The sequence below is a fragment of the Drosophila tropicalis genome, unplaced genomic scaffold (genome assembly GCF_018151085.1).
Source record: "Drosophila tropicalis isolate 14030-0801.00 unplaced genomic scaffold, ASM1815108v1 contig_845, whole genome shotgun sequence".
In the NCBI taxonomy this organism is placed as follows: domain Eukaryota; kingdom Metazoa; phylum Arthropoda; class Insecta; order Diptera; family Drosophilidae; genus Drosophila; species Drosophila tropicalis.
In genome coordinates, this window is record NW_027173338.1 from 3,106,102 (window position 1) to 3,125,271 (window position 19,170).

At 34.7% G+C, this 19,170-nt stretch overlaps 1 protein-coding gene across 1 annotated transcript; it reads right to left on the reverse strand.

Moving 5' to 3' along the window:
* Positions 1–6,186: 6,186 nt before the first annotated feature.
* On the reverse strand, positions 6,187–8,116 carry RFeSP (Rieske iron-sulfur protein). The gene is made up of 3 exons (XM_068294521.1): positions 7,942–8,116; positions 7,274–7,653; positions 6,187–6,498 (listed from the first exon to the last, which is right to left on the reverse strand). Exons 1-3 carry the CDS (start codon positions 8,006–8,008, stop codon positions 6,280–6,282), a joined length of 666 nt encoding a protein of 221 aa, XP_068150622.1. The 5' UTR covers positions 8,009–8,116; the 3' UTR covers positions 6,187–6,279.
* Positions 8,117–19,170: the final 11,054 nt, after the last annotated feature.

Genomic DNA, 19,170 nt, shown 5'->3' on the forward strand with positions numbered 1-19,170 from the left:
CACTCAATTTATTAAAAGAATATTTATATTTAAATTTAAAACCAAAAATTTGCGAAAAAATCAAAACAAAACTAATGTCTGAGCTGTATTTTACCTGCCAAGTGATGTGAACAAACGAATACATTTTAATTGCCACAAAAGCAAAGTCATCAACATTACTTATATATCGCTACAAATATTGGGACTCCCAAAAAATACATACATACATACAAGAAGAAGAAACAACGAAAATCAAAGCCAACAATAAAAAAATGAACGAAGTAGATGAATTATGGGATTATTTGTATGAACGAATAGAGAGAATCTATAATGGCGATCAACTGACTGCTGTGGAAAAGTCAACATTCAACTCAACGGTACACGAATATTGCTCCACCTATCCAAGGCATGGCCCTGTCCATCCTCAAAGACGCGGCCAGCATTTGTATGCGAATCTTTCGGATTTTTTTAAGTACCATTTGCGGCAATATTTGGATAATTTAGAATCGATCAGCAATGATAATGAGCTAATGTTCAGCTATATGGAATGTTGGACAAACTATAAAAAGGCAAGTGAACTATTGAATGGTCTTTGTAGGCATATGAACACATTTTGGTTACCATTGGAAATGAAATCAAATAAAGATGTCTATACGGTTTATCGCACTGCATTAATTGCTTTCAAAAATGTAATTTTTGATCAAATAAATACGCCATTAATCAATGCGGTCTCTGATACGATTATTGCAGCAAATCGAAAGGGTCAGCCTATCAAAGAAACTTTAGTATTCCGTGTAATGGAATCCCTTATCGAGCTGTATACCAATGATAAGAATGAAAGGCAAACAATTACCGTGATGAAGAAAATGGAAAATGTATTTCTTCCACGTTTGCCTAACTTTGTCCAATACTATGAAGAGAATTCCAAAAGGGAATTAAATGTATTGCTCATTGATGCCAAATACGTTGAATTGGAAAAAAGATTTCCATATCTATTTCTCAATTTAAAGGATAATTTTTTGGATCTGACCGAGATAGTGAAGAAAAATCTCTGGAGTCGTTTGAACACAATTAAAGAAGATCCAAATATTGGAAAATGTTTAAAATTCTATACATTTTTCACAGGACATTGTTCACAATACAAAGCTGAAGAAAATTGGAATAGAAAATATCTATGGGAATTTTTTTGAGAAGCATTTCAATGACCAGTACCATGAAATGAAATCACTTTTTGGAAATTACGAAGGAATTTTGCAAATGTATTGTAATTTTTGTAATGAATACAAAGAGATTTTCAAAAAATTGGACGAATGGTGTAATTTTATTAAGGAAAATAATGTAAAGGAGGATAATAAAACATACACAGTATCGAAGTGGTGTCAAATAAAATTCAACGAACATAATGCCATTAATACATTGATTGCCGATACCATTTATATATATTCTATGACGTCTAGTTCCAGTCAGTTAATGGATGAGATAATGCAACATTTAAAAAACAATGGCAATTCTGAGATAATAAATATTTTAAAGTCTAAAATCGAACACGATATATTATGTGGTTTGAAAGAAATCATAGTAAAGTCCAATAGTATAGTTGATTTCATAAAAATGATTTCAAAATTAATTCGACAACGAGAGGATTTTATGTGGCAAGTGTTTCCAAATACATCCGACTTATGGATCACCAGTCTGACTGTACCTTCTGAAGATTGGCTGAACGAATATCTTAAGGAATTTTTAGGGAAAGTATTTTATAAGCAAGAAATGGAAATCAAGTCAATTCAAAATTATGACGAAGAGATTTTATTTAAGTATCGTGACTATTGTTATGAATTTACAACAGCTTTATTGGTCCTCGACAATTGTTACAAGTCCATTAACGAAAACGATGATAAAATGAATCATATTATGTATAAACTCTATAAGTGGTGTTTGATCAAATGGAACGAAAATGCTTTTATTAACCAAATGATATTCGATATTATTCACAAATATTTAATAGACAACAGTGCCAAACCTTTAGTGATATGTATAATGAAGAAAATTACCGAAAATGGCAACAAGGAAATAGTGACTCTGATTAAGTCAAAATTAAAAGAGATTATTTTATATCAATTAAAAGAAGCCATATCAAATGTTAATAATATAGTTACTTTTATGGAAAATATATCAAAGAAAATCAGACATTGGGAAGATCTATTGTGGAAAATGTTTCCAAAAACCTCCGATTTGTGGATTAACAATTTGTCAATACCTTCTAATGATTGGAAAAGAGAAAATCTAAATCCATTTCTAGAAAATCGTTTTCTTTTCCAAGAAGAGGAAATGAAATCAGTGGAAACTAACGGTAAAGAAGTATTACAAAAGTATTGTGACTTTTGTGAAGAATTTACAAAAGGTCTTCAGATATTTGAAGATTGCTACCAAAGCAAAAGCGCAACTGATTTAAAAGAAGATCATATTATTCATAAACTTTATGATTGGTGTGTATTAAAGTGGAACCAACATAATACCATTAACACAATGACAGCGGATGCCATTTTTAGTTCTCTAGATCGGAACGATCTCAGTGATGTGGTGAATGGCATAATGACAAAACTAACTACGAATGGCAATTTGGAAATAACAACATATCTCAAGTCCAAAATCGAAAAAGCTATTTTACTACAGTTAACAGAATTGACAAGTGTTACAGAGATATCGACATTTCTGGAAAATATATCCAAGCTATTCAGACAATGGGAAGGTCTATTGTTCCAAATGTTTCCAGGCAATATCGATTTGTGGTTTATTAATTTGTCTATAAATTCTGAAGTTTGGAACAGCAAACATCTGAAAGAGTTTTCAAATCGAATTTTTCTGAGGCAACAAAATCAATTGAATGCAATTCAACATAATAATGAGATTTTGAATAAAAATGAAGCAGTTTTACATGAGTATGTTAAATATTGCTCTGACTATAAAAACGCTGAACAAATTGCCAACTCTTTTCATAGAATCGATGTCGATGACAATGCTGATGAAAATAAAAATCATGTAATATATAAAATATATAAATGGTGTCAAAAAGATTGGATCAACAACAATTTAATTAACGAATTGATAGCAAAAACCATTTTCAATTACTTTACTGATGCTGGACCCAGTAGGATAGTGGATAATGTCCTGAAAAATTTAAACGAGAATGGCAATTCAAAAATCAAAGAACATCTCAAAATTATTATTGACAATGATTTGCGCTGCCAATTGGAAGAATTCCATCAGAAAGACAAAAACATAGTAACTTATATGAAAAGCATTTTGGTTATACTAATAAATACTGAAGACCTTTTGTGGAGTGTATTTCCAAACACTCCGGAATTGTGGATAACCAGCTGGCCAATGTCCTTTGAAGATGTAAATAGTAAATACCTAAAAACACTTTTTAACGACCAAAAAACTGAGCTTGATCAGTCTAACTACACCAGTGAAGAGATATTAAGGAAATATCTGGAATATTGTAAGGAATATAAAGACGCCATTAATAAATTATCAAATCACAAATATGAAAACCGTGAAGTAGACGCTAAAACTACAAAAAAAGTATATAAATGGTTTATGCAAATATGGCATAAAGAAAATTTTATTAACAAGTTAATAGCTGAAACTATGTTGAAAGATATTTTAAAAGTCGGTTACAATTCCACAGTGGAAGCTATAATGAAACAAATTAAAAAATTTGAAAAATCTGAAATCAAATGTCATTTGAAATTCATTATAAGCAACGATTTGGCAAACCAGTTATCAAACCTGCAGCATGATAAGAATGTTATGACTTTTATAAAAAATATCTATAATTTACTTGAAACTAATAAACAATATTTACGTACAATTTTTCCAGAAAATCCCGATATGCACATTACCATTGAGGCATTCAAGAGTTTCATTAAAACCAATAAAACAGAAATCCAAAAGAATACAAAAAACACACCGGAATGGAATGCTAGCATAATAGCTATTCAGTGTGATCAAGTGCTCAGGAATCCAACCATATTGAATGAAACTTATTTTGAATTAACTATATTGATATTATATTATATTGACAGTCATGATTTCTGTAAAGAATATTCAGATATGCAAGCATTTCGTTCATTTGATGATTCCATGTCAATAGGCAATGAAACTGTATTATATAAACTCATGGAAATGTGTGTGTTACCTGAGATAATTGATGACAAAGATGAACGATTAACTATCTTAAGTGATTTAAAAAAAAGGATTCAGGAATTTAATTTCGAAGCCGATTGTCCCTCATTTGAGAAAGAGAAATGTTTGCAAAACTTTAGTGTAACGCCTCTAGAAGGTAGATATTGGACACCTCTTAAGCAATGTCCAAAAATTAAGTTGCCCCCTGAGTTTTGGGAAAGTCTCAAGATCTTTAAGGAACGCTATACCCACCACAAGCCCAATCTACTATACGGACGCCTCACTAATCGACGAATTTTGTACTGGCATCACTTTGCATCCCAGGGTGAACTTCAATATAATGTAAATCATAAATTCTATACATTGCGGACAAACACTTATCAAATGGTTGTCTTACTGCAGTTTAATCATCAAACCAGTTATACAGTAAGAAATCTGATGGATAACTGTGGAGTCGATCGAGATAATTTAATTTCAGTATTGCAATCACTTATTGATGTGGATATATTGACTGTCGAAAACCCAACACAATTGACAGAGGATTCAACTATCCAATTATGTACGGTTTATAGTAACCGCGAAAGTCGTATTAATATTATCCCGGCTTATAAGACATCTAAACCAAAACCACGTCCAAATTTATCCTATCAAATTCAAGCACTAATAATGAGAATTCTGAAAAAGAAGAAACAAATGTATGAGAATGATCTAATATGCGAAGTAAAGACTGTATTCTCTGAGAAATCCGAAATTAGCGTGGAAAATATAAAAGAACAAATTGATAAATTAATTAATACCTACCTCGAGTGCATAGAAGCAGACGAAAAAATATATAAATATATCCTATAGAATAAAATATATTCATTTATTAACACACACACAAAATTTAAGATTTGACCTCTATGGAGAGATAGATTCGAATCAATGGACATGGAACCAATATATAATTTAGCAATAGTTAATGTTAATTTAAGTATTTAAGGCTGACCTGTGACCCATCACATTCCCGGACTCGTACTTTTGGCTGTGAGCTGGCACATTGTGCAAATAAAATACCTCCAACGGCACAGGAATATTGAAATGAATATTTAACTAATCTTTATTTGTTTGTTATTGTAAACTTGTTTTCTAATTAAATGTGAGTTAAGAAAAGAATCAAAGCCTTGTTTTGCATTAATTTCCCTTGCTGGATCAAGAAATTCTCCATCATTCCTACTTTGTTTTAGCTTAAGATATATTTTATCCTAAAATTTTGCTTCATCAGCGGAAGATGGACAAATTTTAGAATATATTTCCTTTCACATTTTCCAATCAGCAGTAGAAAGACCAACTACAGCCTCTTGATTAGCTATAGGGAAAAAAGTGGTAATTGGGGTCATTGATTCCGATTATGATCAAATATAATTTTCTTAGAAAATTCCTTTTCCAGGTTAAATATTCAAGGGAATTTCTTATCACAAGTTAATACATTATATTCAAGATGAGATGTTGGATGGAGGAGGAACTGGGTGTAAAGCTGGTAATCGAGACAGTCTTTGAGGCAGCTCCAGAGTGCTATTATCCAACTGATTATTGGCCTAGTATACCTTTCAACAGATAGGTCTTCCTTAGCCTGGTGATCTCGTCGATGGCTTGCGCTGTGTAAAATTTCCTTGAGGTTTTTGCTATGAAAACGTTGTATAATCTATATCTATAATCTATTTTGTAAGTCCATACTGATTTAAGGATTGATTTTTAGATTAGAACTTTTAAATGTAGCTTTATAATCGATCTTTTTCCCAGCAATTTGTATTTAGATAAGGTCTTCAATTTAGCTTCTGATCCGGAGCTGGGACTAAGAAATACTTTCTTTCTGTGGGCAGCGGGAACCATTATGTTCTATTCTCAAGCTGTTCTTGAAGTAAACTACTAGCGATCGTTGACGACAGCTCAAAAACCTTGTCACTGACTAACATTTCAGATAATTCTATTTGGTTTTTTACTTTTTTTTTTTATTAATTTACATTAATTGATTCACTATTTTGCTGGTTTTCTTTTGCCATTTACAACAACATTTTATTTTGTGTTTTTTTGCGGGTTTCGGATAACTCAATTTAGCAAACTCAATTCAATCTAACCAACAACTAGGGTGCCCTCGTCAGGGAACTCATGGGTAGGCACTTCCAGATTCAGAGGTGCCGGTCCCTTACGAATACGTCCCGATGCATCATAATGGGAGCCATGGCATGGGCAATAATAGCCTCCGAAATCGCCAGCATTCGCAATTGGCACACAACCCAAATGCGTGCAGACTCCAATGACCACCAGCCATTCGGGTTTTATCACACGTTGCTAAAAACAGAAAGAGAAAAATATGAAATCAATTAAGAATGTAATATTATAAAGGTAATGGAACAAGATGAAATGGGTAAATTCAGAGTTCTTCTATACTAGGATTTCTGGCTTAAAAAACTGTTGCGGATGAAATACATTTTTAGGATTGCCATATATTTTTTAAGCTTACGAAACCGGATAACATAAAAGGAAGACTAATATTTAGTGATGGTCAAAATCAAAAATTATGATTGAAGACATTTTGGGTCAAGAGATATTCAATTGTTAATTTTCCAAAGAACTGTTATTTGGAACTTGTTGCAGATATCAATTTTGGATCCCGACAAATTTCTTTGAAACCCTTACAAACGCTTATTAAGATGTGCCAACAATTGTTTGTCTAATATTTAACAACAATCTTACACAAATTTCAAGTATCCTATTAAGCGGAGTGGCCCCTTTTTTGTCTTGTTGAACAATCTATATGTAAAAGGACTTTAAGTAAATCTTAGAACATTTTAGTTGACCCTATGAACTATTATAGAGAGTTAAAACCGTAATACCTCACGACAGAAGAACAAGACGGAGGTATATAGACATGTTTGGAGTCATAGCAATCAAAGACATCAGGACTATGATAAATTAAATCATAACTATTCTTTTAACTTTGAAGAGATTAATCTGAGCTAATATTTTGCATGTAGTCTCGTTTTTCTTGCCTTCTCAGATTCCTATTCTTATAAAGACACTTTGGATGCAAAGCTACACCAATTTGTTGTGAATATGTACATACATCATCTGTTTCGGGATCACGCAGCGTCGATGTGGCCACATTCCTTTCCGAGTCGATTTCGGCGGCGGTGCGGTGACGAATGAAGAGTGGCTTGCCACGCCATTTGAATGTCACGGATTTGCCTTCGGCAATGTCCGACAACTTGATCTCAATCTTGGCCATGGCCAAAACATCAGCCGAAGCGCTCATTGAGCCCACAAAGGCGTTCACTAGACCCTTGGCGGCATAAGCACTGCCGACGGCACCGGCTCCAACCAACATATACGAGAAGGCCTTGCGCTCCTCCGAGGTGGTATTGCGACGACGTTCATCCTTGACCGAATCGCGACGGTAGGGCGAGAAATCGGGCACCTGCAGATCCGTATGTGCTTGGCGAGTGGCTTAAAAAATTGAGAGAAACAGAAAAAATATTAGCAATTGTTTTTCTTGGTTTTTGCCCGTTTGCTTCACATGGGTATTCGCAAAACAGCTGAGTGAGGTCGAGGTTATGTTGAAATTATGTAAGTTAACAGTTTATTAATTTATTTAGTTGAGTGTTCTTCTTGTTTTGGTCTGGAAAATGTATTTCTTATGATTTTCAATGAAATTTTTATTTTATTATGTAATTTTTAGTTCCTGTCCGTTTGAAGTTTTCATTTCGAGGGCAGCAGCTTTGTCCATTTTCTTACCAACAGCGGTTGCCTTCACCACTTGGCTGGTGGCCCGCACAAAGGGACGCGACACTGCGTTCAGCATTTTTTGTGTGTGTTTTTAATCCAAATTTTGTAACTATTTGTTAACAAAATTGTCGAAAATCTTCGACGTTCGTCACAATCACAGTGTTGTTTATCGATGAGTGCCCAGTGTCAGGGTGGTTTTTTTTCTGCGGTAATCGGCTACACAGCTGCTTATCGATAGACATTAGTTATCGGTTTGGGGACAGTGCTGCCACATGTTGTGAATTTAATCTGGCAACTCTTTGAGCTGAGCGCCAAACTTCAAATTAATGAGAACAAAAACTTTGGGGTATTGAAATATTAAAATATTGATGGATTTTATATTTAAATATTTTAACCTGATTCTTTTTTAAAGTAATAAAAAGATGTTATAATGTTGTGCAGCATTTTAAAGTTTAAAAAGTAAAAATTATACAAAAATTGGTTCACACAATCAAATAATTTAATATCAATAGATTTGCATATGCAACCAATTATATTAAATTTTGTTTTTCCAAATTTCAATTCTTATAATTAAAAACCCAAAATTTAGCAAGTTTAGATGATCTTTTAGGGGTTTTAATGGTCCAAGAATAATCTCTTGTCTCAAAAAGAAAAAGTTTTAAGTTTTAATAAATTTTAATTTTTGGAATTTCCTTTTCAAGCTTATAAAAAAACTACAAGTTTCATTTATATACACTTGATGATGTTTTTAATTTTCCAGAATACATTAAAGTATTGCCATGCAACCCTTATTTCAGTCTCAATTCATCACAGCTTTTCTTAATTTTCTTTGATTTTCCCAAATTGCATTGCTAGATGAAAGTACATACATATTTACCTTTGGTTGGGCTAATCCTTCAACCCCCGCAAAATCAAAGGTGGGTAAACTCAACCCTTTCATGCTGCAACAGTTTAGCTTTTTGTTGTTCCGGGAGGATAAACCGGTTATGCCCAATTTCCCAGCAACCCAATCTCCAACCCTTGAAGGAAAATTATGCCTTAAGCATTTCGCCAGATGCATTTTTCTTTAGCCATGATGTCATTTTCGGGTTGAGGGTTGTTTTTGATCCACTTCACTCGATATATATATATATGTATATATATGTATGTATGTATGTATGTGTATATATTTATGTGTATGTCCCACAATTTACAAATCATTTTTAGTTGGCCATAAAAAATGCATAAAACATTTGGGCCAAACAAAAATTTGTTATGCGCATAAAAGTAGGCAATATACAAATTTGAAATTACTTTAAAACTTGCCAAAAATAAAATAGAAAAAAAAACAACAACAACAACACTGCAAAACAAGAAAATAAATAAACCCAGTAAAAAGTCGGAGAACTCTGAAATAGCCGGCAACAACAAAAACAACAATAACAGCAGCAGCAAAACAGAAAATGTAATTCCTTTGGCGCCAGGCCTGTGATTATCGAAAGTAGTTCTTTTTGATGTCGAAACTTTTTTTTTGCTTTCTTTTTATTTTATTTTTGGTGGGCAACCACTCCCGCTCCCTGCTGCCTGCTCCAGTTTCCTGCTCCTTCTGCTACTTCTCCCTGATGTATGTATGTAGGTGGCAAGTGAAAACGAAAGTGAAGTCTGCCTTTTCCCCCGCCTGCCTTTTCTGCTGTTCTCGCCTATTTCCAACGGAAGGAAATCTGCGCACATAACGGCGCCTTCTATGTACTTGCTTAGAAACTTACACACACACACACACACACACACACACACACACACACACACATAGAGGAGGGGGTGGAGTGGAGGCGGCGGGAACTAGGGAAAATGCGTGAATTTTTAGCACAAACAAAAACAACTGCAAAAAAGAAAAGAAAATTTGACTGAATTTAAAACGCATTTCGAATGCTCTTTTTGCCTTCAATGCAACAAATTATAAAATCCATTTTGACTTAAACATTATAATTTAAAAATAAAACAAGTTGTTTTAGATTCTTTTAAATCTTTTAAATTTAGTTTTGACTATTTGTTGGGCATACATTAGTAATTGTTATTTAAAGATTTGATTTCAAGTAATGAAACTGATGAAATGAAATTTGGTTTTGGTTTCCGCTAATGACAATACTTTACGAATAAAGATTTTAAGAATTTTATTCCAAATCTATTACAAAACGAACGATCTAGGGCTAAATAAGAAGGGATTTTGACCCCTAAAGTATGCAATAAACAAGCCACAATTTACGTTTTTAAAACATCTTAAGGAATTTCGCAATGCCCTGTTGCTTAACATCATCCTTGCTAAGTACAACGAAAACTTTTCTAGCCTATTGCATACTTTAAGGAGCAAAGTTCGCCCCCATTTCTTATTATCGCAAGTCTAATACCAAATAGCTAAGAAATTTGTGTACTTTAAGAGATTATATGGAGTGCATTAATTTCAGTTAGTAATAGTTAGTATCACTTTGGATTGAAAACTGTCACTGTCTTCTTATGGATTATAGAGTATTACAACAACAACAACAACAACAAAAGTTAAAAACTATGCCGCGTAGGCGACGACGACGCAGCCACAACATCAACAGCAGCAGCATCAGCAGCAGCCGCAGCAGCATTTGCCTCATCCTCAAGCAGCACTAGTAACCATCGCCCAACATCCATCTGCCCCCCGGAAACCCCCCTTCCAAAGCTTCGACTGCGTTACACTTTTCAGCAAAAACTTTTACATGGAAAACTGGCGCCAACTACAACAACAACAACAACAAACTGAAAGTGGAGAAAAGCAAAGGCAAAACTGCCTATTTTTCAACCCTGCCGCAGGGCCCTTCGCAAGGGAAGAAAGTGAAGTGGATTCAGGGCAGGGAAGTGGCAAAGAGAGAGAGGAATGATGTGTTTTCTGGCGTGTGCAGCAACGACGTTGCCTGCTTATCGCAACATCAGCCAAGCATAAAGCTCAAGCCCCATCCACACACACACACACACACACACACAGACACACAGTACTCCCCTGCACTTCGTCCAATGTACCGCTCCCCACAACCATCCATACTCCCTTCCGCTCATGCTTCTTCTCCCTATTTCTATGTTTTTCTTCTTTTTTTTTTTGTGCCAAAAAGTTGAAAGTGGAAAATTGTGCGTGGCAGGCAAAAGTTTGTCAGGAGGCTCCTAAAATGATGGCTCCGAAACAACTGACAGTCGAGACTTTTACTCTGTATGTATGAATGTGTGTGTGTGGGTATATTTTTTATATATATCAAGCATGGAGTAAAAAGGAAAAATTCAATATTTAAACATTTTCTGTGCATATGTGCAGTCCTTCTTCTCCATGAGCTTCTGGGCAAATGTAACCCAGCTGGTTGCCATTTGGCTTTCGGTTTGCATTTAAAATTACATTTTGTTCTTCTTCTTTTCTGTGCCTAGAAGCCTTTGCTTTGTGTGTGTGTGTGTGTGTGAGTGTGTGTGTGTGCGGGTCCTGGGCCACTAAGGATGGCTAAGAGCTCGGTCATTTTGCTTAGCCGGATTAGGTGACCATGACAATGGTCCGTTTCATTTTCTACGTTTGTTTTTCATATTTAAAATTCTTAGCAAAAAACAAAAAAAACAAAAAATAAACCAAATGTAACGAAAAGCTAGAATCAGGTTTTAAAGAAAGTAGACTGTAAAAGATTTTGGCTGGTAACTCAAAAGGACATTAATGTTTGGAGATTTTCCCAAGCCAACTTTAAGCCAGAGTCCTTAGTTCTCTTAAGAGATGTACGTAGAATTTTATTGAACACTATGTATTATTATTCTAGTTTTTTATGAAGAGAATAGGTTTTTTGTAGAGAAAATTATTTGTATTCTATTTTTCTTTGATTATTTCTTAGTAATAAAAAACTAAAAATATATTCTCTTTATCGTAAAATTTTTATTTTCTATTTCAAAAAAGCGATAAGAGGTGGAAATAAGAGGTCTATATAGAAAAATTAAAGCCAGATATAGAAATTAATGTGTGATATACTTATATTAGTTATAAGTAAAGAGCAAACTACTAACTTAATTTAAAATTTCTCCTTTTTAAGGAACTTTTTTAAAGTGAAAACGACAAACGACATATGAATGACTATCTAGTATCAATATTTTATAAAATATTTAATATTCTTTAAATCAAATTCTGCAATTAAGCCGGTTCGAGGTCAATCACCCAAAAGAAGATTATTTCAAGTTCTAACTCCAGATATTTTCCAGAATATTTTTTAATATATATATTTTTTTTTTTTTTTTTTTTTTTATGCACAAGCTCCTAATTGGTGATATCGACTCGCCTGAGGTATTAGCTCAGGTGAACCTGTCGGTACCATGTAGACGGAGTAAACATCCTTTGCTACCTTTATCCCTTAGTCGTTGTTCTTCTAACTATGCTATGCATGAACCTTTTAGGGTCCTCTGCTCTGATTACAACCTTCTACTCCCTGTAATCAGCTCAGAGTTTTCTATTAATATGCTTAAAACATCTATCCTATCCCATTTAATTAATAGATAGCTATAGTATTATTTGTTTGTCTGTTTTTTCTATTGTGTATTTGTCCACGCGATTCGTGCCGTTATACGGCTGCACCCCTCAGTCGGTCGGGTGGGAGGTGGGCAGTTATCTGCTTGGGCTCGCGAAAAAAAAAAAAAAAAAAAAAAAATATGTATTTAAACATTTTAAATATTTCTCTTACTTCTACAATGTTTCAAAAAATGCTTTCGTCCAGTAAAATTTCTAAAAATTTGTATATTGGTAGTTGGTTGTTTGTTTTTCAGAACGTTTTTTAGTCCGCTATGTCTTGAATCAAATTCAAAAGGTATTCAAAATTGTTGTATCAAATTTTACTATTTCGCTTATTAATTTCTTACTGTCATTCTGAAATCGTTTAACCTTATCAAAATTGCGGTAATTTAGTCCGTATGCTAATACACATACTAAAATTTTTTTAAGTTTATTGCAAAGGCTCAAGAGAGAGAGAGAATTTTAAGAGAGGGATCATTAATCTTTATCACTAAAAGTCTTAATCAGCTTTGAATTGATTTCGTTTTAGTTGCAATTCTCAAGTAGTTCTTGCTTTAAAGATATTGAAAGTTTAAAAATTCTTATACAGACTACAATTATTAAGAAAAATATAGAAAACTTTATTGTAATATTCACAAATTATGTATATCACTATCTTTCACGGCTTGAGGACATCTTTTTTACGGATAAACTAAGGATCTAAGTTGATGTTAAGGTCTTGAAGACAAAACTATATACGATTTCCACAATTTATTTAAACTAGATACATATTTATGTGGTCGATCTATATAACTTATTTGCTTCAACCTTTAAGTAGAAACGAACAGGATTTGCCTGATCATATGAACATATGTATGTGTTCTTCCATCAATCTGTTGATTGGTTTTAATGTCAATGTCAATCTGAAGTGAGAACGTCACATAAAATTCAATTTAATTTTGACCAAGAAATGCGAAAATGTTCATCTCACTTGAGAAAAACTTTTCATTGTCCTTTTTTTCTTGGCCTTTTCAATTTGCAATATTTTGTAGATATTGCTCTTCTCTTTCCCTTTTTGATGAAAACTTGAAAGTTAGCTGTGCGAACTTTTCGTAACGACAAATATTTTCGCTTAAAGCGAAAGAAAATGAATATAAAAAAAAGAAGAAAAAAAAACCTGCCCTAAATTCGCACAAGCGGCTTAAGTGCAGAGGCAGAGAATGAGTAAGGAAAGGCAAAAGGGAAAACCTCGCAAACAAGATGAAAACAGGCAGCATAAGGCTCAGCGGGTGGGCCAAAAACCCCAAAAAAAAAAATTAAATGTAGGAGAATATAACGAAGGAAACGACAACGTTGCGTTTTGCTTGCAGGACACAAACGCACACACACACACACGCACACATCCAAAATTGCGGGCTGTGGATGTGGGGGATTCCCCACAAGCATTGAAAAGGAAAAGAAGGCGCAGCACGCATAAATCTAAGAAGCAAATTACATTATTTTGTCATTTTTGTGGGGTCCCTCCCTTGGCGGTCCGATTGGGTCCAATGCAGCAAGCAAGAGCAGTGTCCTCCAGTAGCCGACAGGCATATAAAACTCTGTCGAAAAATAAACTTTCTTGGCCAAAAGCAAAGGCAACAAAAACTCCAACAAAAAAAAATGCAAAAGCAAAAGCTGTCGGGCTAAAAGTTTTGTAATACAAAGTACATTATATGCAAGCAAAGACGTCGGCAGGACATCGAATGGAATGGGGTGGGAGAGGGAGAGGTTATTTTGGGGTTTCTTGTTGGGGGGTTGAGCGAAAGCGAAAGTAAATGCAGGCTTCGCAGTCCACGTTGACGTTGACGCTGACGCTGTGCGCATTGTGCGTTATCCTTCGCGGCAAGTTTGCTTGGCCAAGGACATTGTGGCCATTAAAAATGTAGTGAGTTTTTGTGGGGTAAAGCTTTTCTTGAGACAATTGCAGCTTGCTCTCAGTCGGCTCGCTCTTGCTCTCTCTCTCTCTCTCTCTCTCATTTATGTACTTTGTTGGGGAAGCTTTTCTGCATTGTTTATAACTATTTTGGTAGACTGCGTCTGCGCTTTCTCTCCTTCTCCCACTTCAAGGCTCTCTCTTGCTTGCTCTCTCGTTCAGTCGGTCTCTTTGTCTTGCTTCTCTCTCAGATGACTTTCACTTTCATTTGCAATAATAATATTGCCTTGTCCTTTGCCTTCAGCTTTCACTTTCACAAGAACCCTGAAAAAGTTCGTCGACGCTCTCAACGCATTTGATGTTTTGTCCTTGTCTCGCCTTCTTCTATATTTTCTGAGTATGTGTGTGTGTGTGTGTGTCTCGCTTGCTCTTGGAGTCTCTTACTTTCTCACTTGCTCTGGCAACGTCTTATGACTTCCTGTGTGGGCTTCCGGTTTTGTTTTTACAACTGATAAGGCAGCGGCGACAACGGGGGCGACGACGACGACGGCGGCGACGTCAATGGGGATGAGTTTCTGCTGCCCCAAAAAAGTATGCTATGCTTTTTCACTTCGTGCTTGTCTGTTTGTTTGTGTGTGTATGTGTGTGTTGGGAAGACGACCAGCAGGCGCCGCTCTGCTTGTTGTTGTTGTTGTTGTGTTTTCTTCTTTTCTTTGTTATTATTACTGTGCGTTGCAAGGATCAAGGACGTTCAAGAAAACTCGCAGTGGGTGTGTTTGTATGTATGTATTTGTGTATGAGTTGCTTTACTTTACTTTCCTGTGTGTGTGTGTGTGTGTAAAGGAAATGGAAAAAAATGCAGGGCGCTTATTTTCATTTACTTTGCTTGGTCTTGACTTTGACATGGGTTTGGGTTTTCCCTCTCCGCCCCCATATCTACTTCTACTTCTTGTCGTTGCTGCTGCTGCTGTTGGTTTTGTTTTTTTGTTGGTTGCAGATGTGCGTGCGCCGGCGCCTATATAAAGTTTTTTGGTTCTTTGGGAGGCTTTATGGGTGAGCAGTTGGTGAGTTTATGCAGTCCTTTATGACGCCCAAATTGTACCCACGCCCCCCGCTCTCTCTCTCGCCCTTTCCTCCTTCTATATTTTGGGTTCTTCTTCTGCTCGTTCCATTATGGCTTTGCCTTTGCCTTTGCCATTTCTAAAAACGACCACTCGCTGCGTTTGTAATTTTGGCGCTTTTGTGCGTGTGCAGCGGCGAGTTGCTGTCTCTGTGTGTGTGTGGGTTTTGGGAGCCATGTGACTGACATTGATTGCTGTTGTTGGTATGCTTAAGGGGGAAATGGCTCACTCTCTTTCCCTCTCTCTCTGACTCTCTTTCTCTATATATATAAATGTATATATGTATAGGGAGTTTTTGGTTAGGCATATATACGCTTGCCTCTCTATATATAAATATGTATATATGTATGGTAGATATATAACAGCTTAGCTTCCCTTTTTTTTGGTGGCCTCTTCTAGATTGCAGGACTGCTTTTTCGTAAATTGCGTAGTTTTTTACCGCATCCCTTCCAGAATGCATGATACGAACAAAAAAATAAGAAGAGTAGAAGCGATGTGGTTTATGTGGCTTTTCCATCAATGTGGGTCGCAAGCAGCAGGCTATGCTAAGCTATGCACTGCATAGCAATGAGTAGGTCCTTTACATGGGTGTACATGTATGTGTGTGTGTACGTGTGTGTGTTATTGTGTGCTGCTTTAGTTTAAAGTTTCGACAACTGGAGCGAGTTGTTAAATAAAGGCTGAATTGTGGTTCCTTGCCTTCTGAAATTCTCTTTGAGGTTTGAGGTTTTATATATATTTCTGCTATGCCAACATTTTTTGCCCCTTCTTCTTCTTCTTCGTCGTCCTTTTGTCCCTAGGTCTATATGGTTTCCTAATAAAGTGAGTGTGTGAGAGGTGTGAGGTTAACTTGAAAATTAATTGCAATTTTAAAGCTGTGAACAAATTTACCAATTGATCAAAAAACATTTATAAGGAATTTTCATTTTATTAATTTGATTTGTTTTATTTTGCATTCTAATTTTTTGTCGGGGTCACCAATTTATGTGTAATAAGCTTCTAAAACTTATAGTTCAGATTTTAATTGTATCTTTCAATTAAAGTACTCAAAAATTTCTTGCCTTGGAAGCAATTATTATTAATTTATAATAAATAAAAGAAAAATAAATACATATGACATTTTATTTTTGCTTCAAAATGACTCTGAGCCTGTTCATTGAAAGGATTAAAATTAAAAAAAAAGAAAATACAATTTTAATAACTTGAGAGATCTATAGCTGACGGGAGGTCAATTTTTAATTTATTTAATGGGAATTTTTAAAATGCAACCAAATCAACACAAACAAACTTAAAAAAGATCACCTAATAAAAAAAAATATTAAAATTATTTGATTTCAGCTTTTTAAACTATTGTTTCACTTCAAAATTACATTTATTAATTATTATAATTATCTTGCTATTGCTATTATTTACCTATAAATTAAAAAATTTATTTTATTCACATTCATTATCGATAGAAATGAGTTTGTTCCCGTCATCAAAGCTAAAATTACTCCTACTCATCAAGCAAAAGATCGGTCAATTGTTAATTAAGAAATTCTATTCTAAACTAATTAAAAATTCATCGTTTTTTATTTAAAAGTCATATCAATTTATCAATGGATTGGTTAAAAATGTAGAACTTTTTTCATTTAGAAACCTGAAATAGCCCAGACTACAAAAAGTGTATTAGAGGCTTCATCTTGAGGCCAGGATTTTCTATCTCCAGTCTTACGGACGAGCTGTTATTTTAAGTCCTACGCTTTAGAGAGAATTCTTTGAAGAAAAATGGTTACAAATCTTAGAGCATACATAACATCTGTATCATTTCCATTATATATAAAGCTCAGTTAAAAGAGTTCCCAAATAGATTGGATGGTTTGATTAAGCGAAGCGCCTTTTCCCACGAGCTTTCCTTATGACTTAAACATATGGATAAATCATCTCTAAAACTATCACCATAACTCTTTTTATATAATGATTGAAACATTTTAACAACACTTATCTCTTTTCCTTTGAAAAAAAACCCTTGTTTGATGAAAACATCGGAGTCACCATTCAGGTTTCTCTTGTTTTATTGCCCCACTTCAATTAATTTTTGATTGCCTAGCAATGTTAAAGTGGATTAAAAATGTATCTATCTATATCATATTGAAATTGATTTGGTATACATAACTAATGCAATTTACCCCTAACTAAATACCTGCCTATACCTTTTACCGTTCATGCCATTCGCTTTGGGTCCTCTTCAAAAATTTTCATCCCTTCATGGCTGGCGGGCCTCCCCCATGACTTTTCACATTTTCCAAAAATGTCAATCAAAACAAAACGTCAGCAATTGCCATGCCCCCACAGCTTCAGCCAAAGCTACACCCACTTTACCGTCCACCTCCCCGGTACAATGAAAAAGAAAAACAATTAAAAACAACAAAAAACAACTTTCAGGCTTAAATGTATTTGTAATTATGTATTGAGGCAGAGGCAAAAAAGAGCCAACAAGGATGCGACACCAAAAAGTTGTTGTTGTTATCGTTGTTGCTGCTGCTGTTGTAGTTGCTGTAATTGCTAGAGCTGCTGATAACACACACACACACACACAAAATTCTCTGTTCTATGTAAAAGCTCTTCAAGTACATAGAGAAACAGAGAGGTGAGGGGCAGCAGCAGCAGCAAACAGAGCGAAAGCAACTTCGTTGAAATGTGTGTTGCATTGACAAAAAGAAAGGAAAGCAAAGGACGAGATGAGGAAGAAATAGCAGAAACCGAAGCCTACGCATAAAGCCTCACGCACACACACACACACACACACACACACACACACACACACACGCACACACACATACGCACCGAGAGTAATTATGTTGCTCTCAAGCAGCATTTTCCTTTAGCTCTTCTCGTTTTTCCTCTTTGCTGATATTTTTAGTTGGGCTTTCGGCCTTGTTTTCATTGCATATCTTTACCGCACTCCCTTCTCTCTTCACTCTATACATCTCACGCTTTCTCTCTCTCACTCTGAGTTTGTGTCTTTCTCTTTCTGGTAACGCCTATCTCAGACTCACAATTGAAATTTGAGGATTTTTGTCTCAGTGCCCTAATTAATTTTACGTACCATGAAAATCATTGTTTGTTGCCTTTGCTATTCTATTTTAGCAGTTGGCTAATGTTGCTTTTTGTTGTTGTCGTTGTTGTTGTTGTTCCTGTTGTTGCTATTGTAAATGTTGTTATGGAATGTCAAAGACAGAGACTAGAACTACATACATACATATGTACATATCTTTATATGTATATTACATAAACATTTAAAGCGGATTTAATGTAAATTCAGTTTTCAAAAAAATAAATAAAAATTCCATTTTAGACTTGGTATGTCTTTAGCTGAAATCCATCCTTTGGATTGCATTTTGAGTCTAATTTGGTAAAACTTTTAACGTTTTATAACTTATTAATTTTCTATGGGTTTGTCCAACTTTTACTTTAGTTAAGTTTTGAACATCGCTTCTCGGAGGCAGCTAAAATATATACATATATAAGTATTACTTGATACATCAAATTCATATACGTATGTGAGATGCGAGCTTTATCTAGGCTAACGCTACCTTCTTGTATCTATTTATCCATAAAAGTCATAAAACATTGTCAACGAATTTTAAATTTTTTATCACTGACTTTATCTATGTGTTATTAGACCTACAACTATTCATTTTGCGTTTGATTGTTTT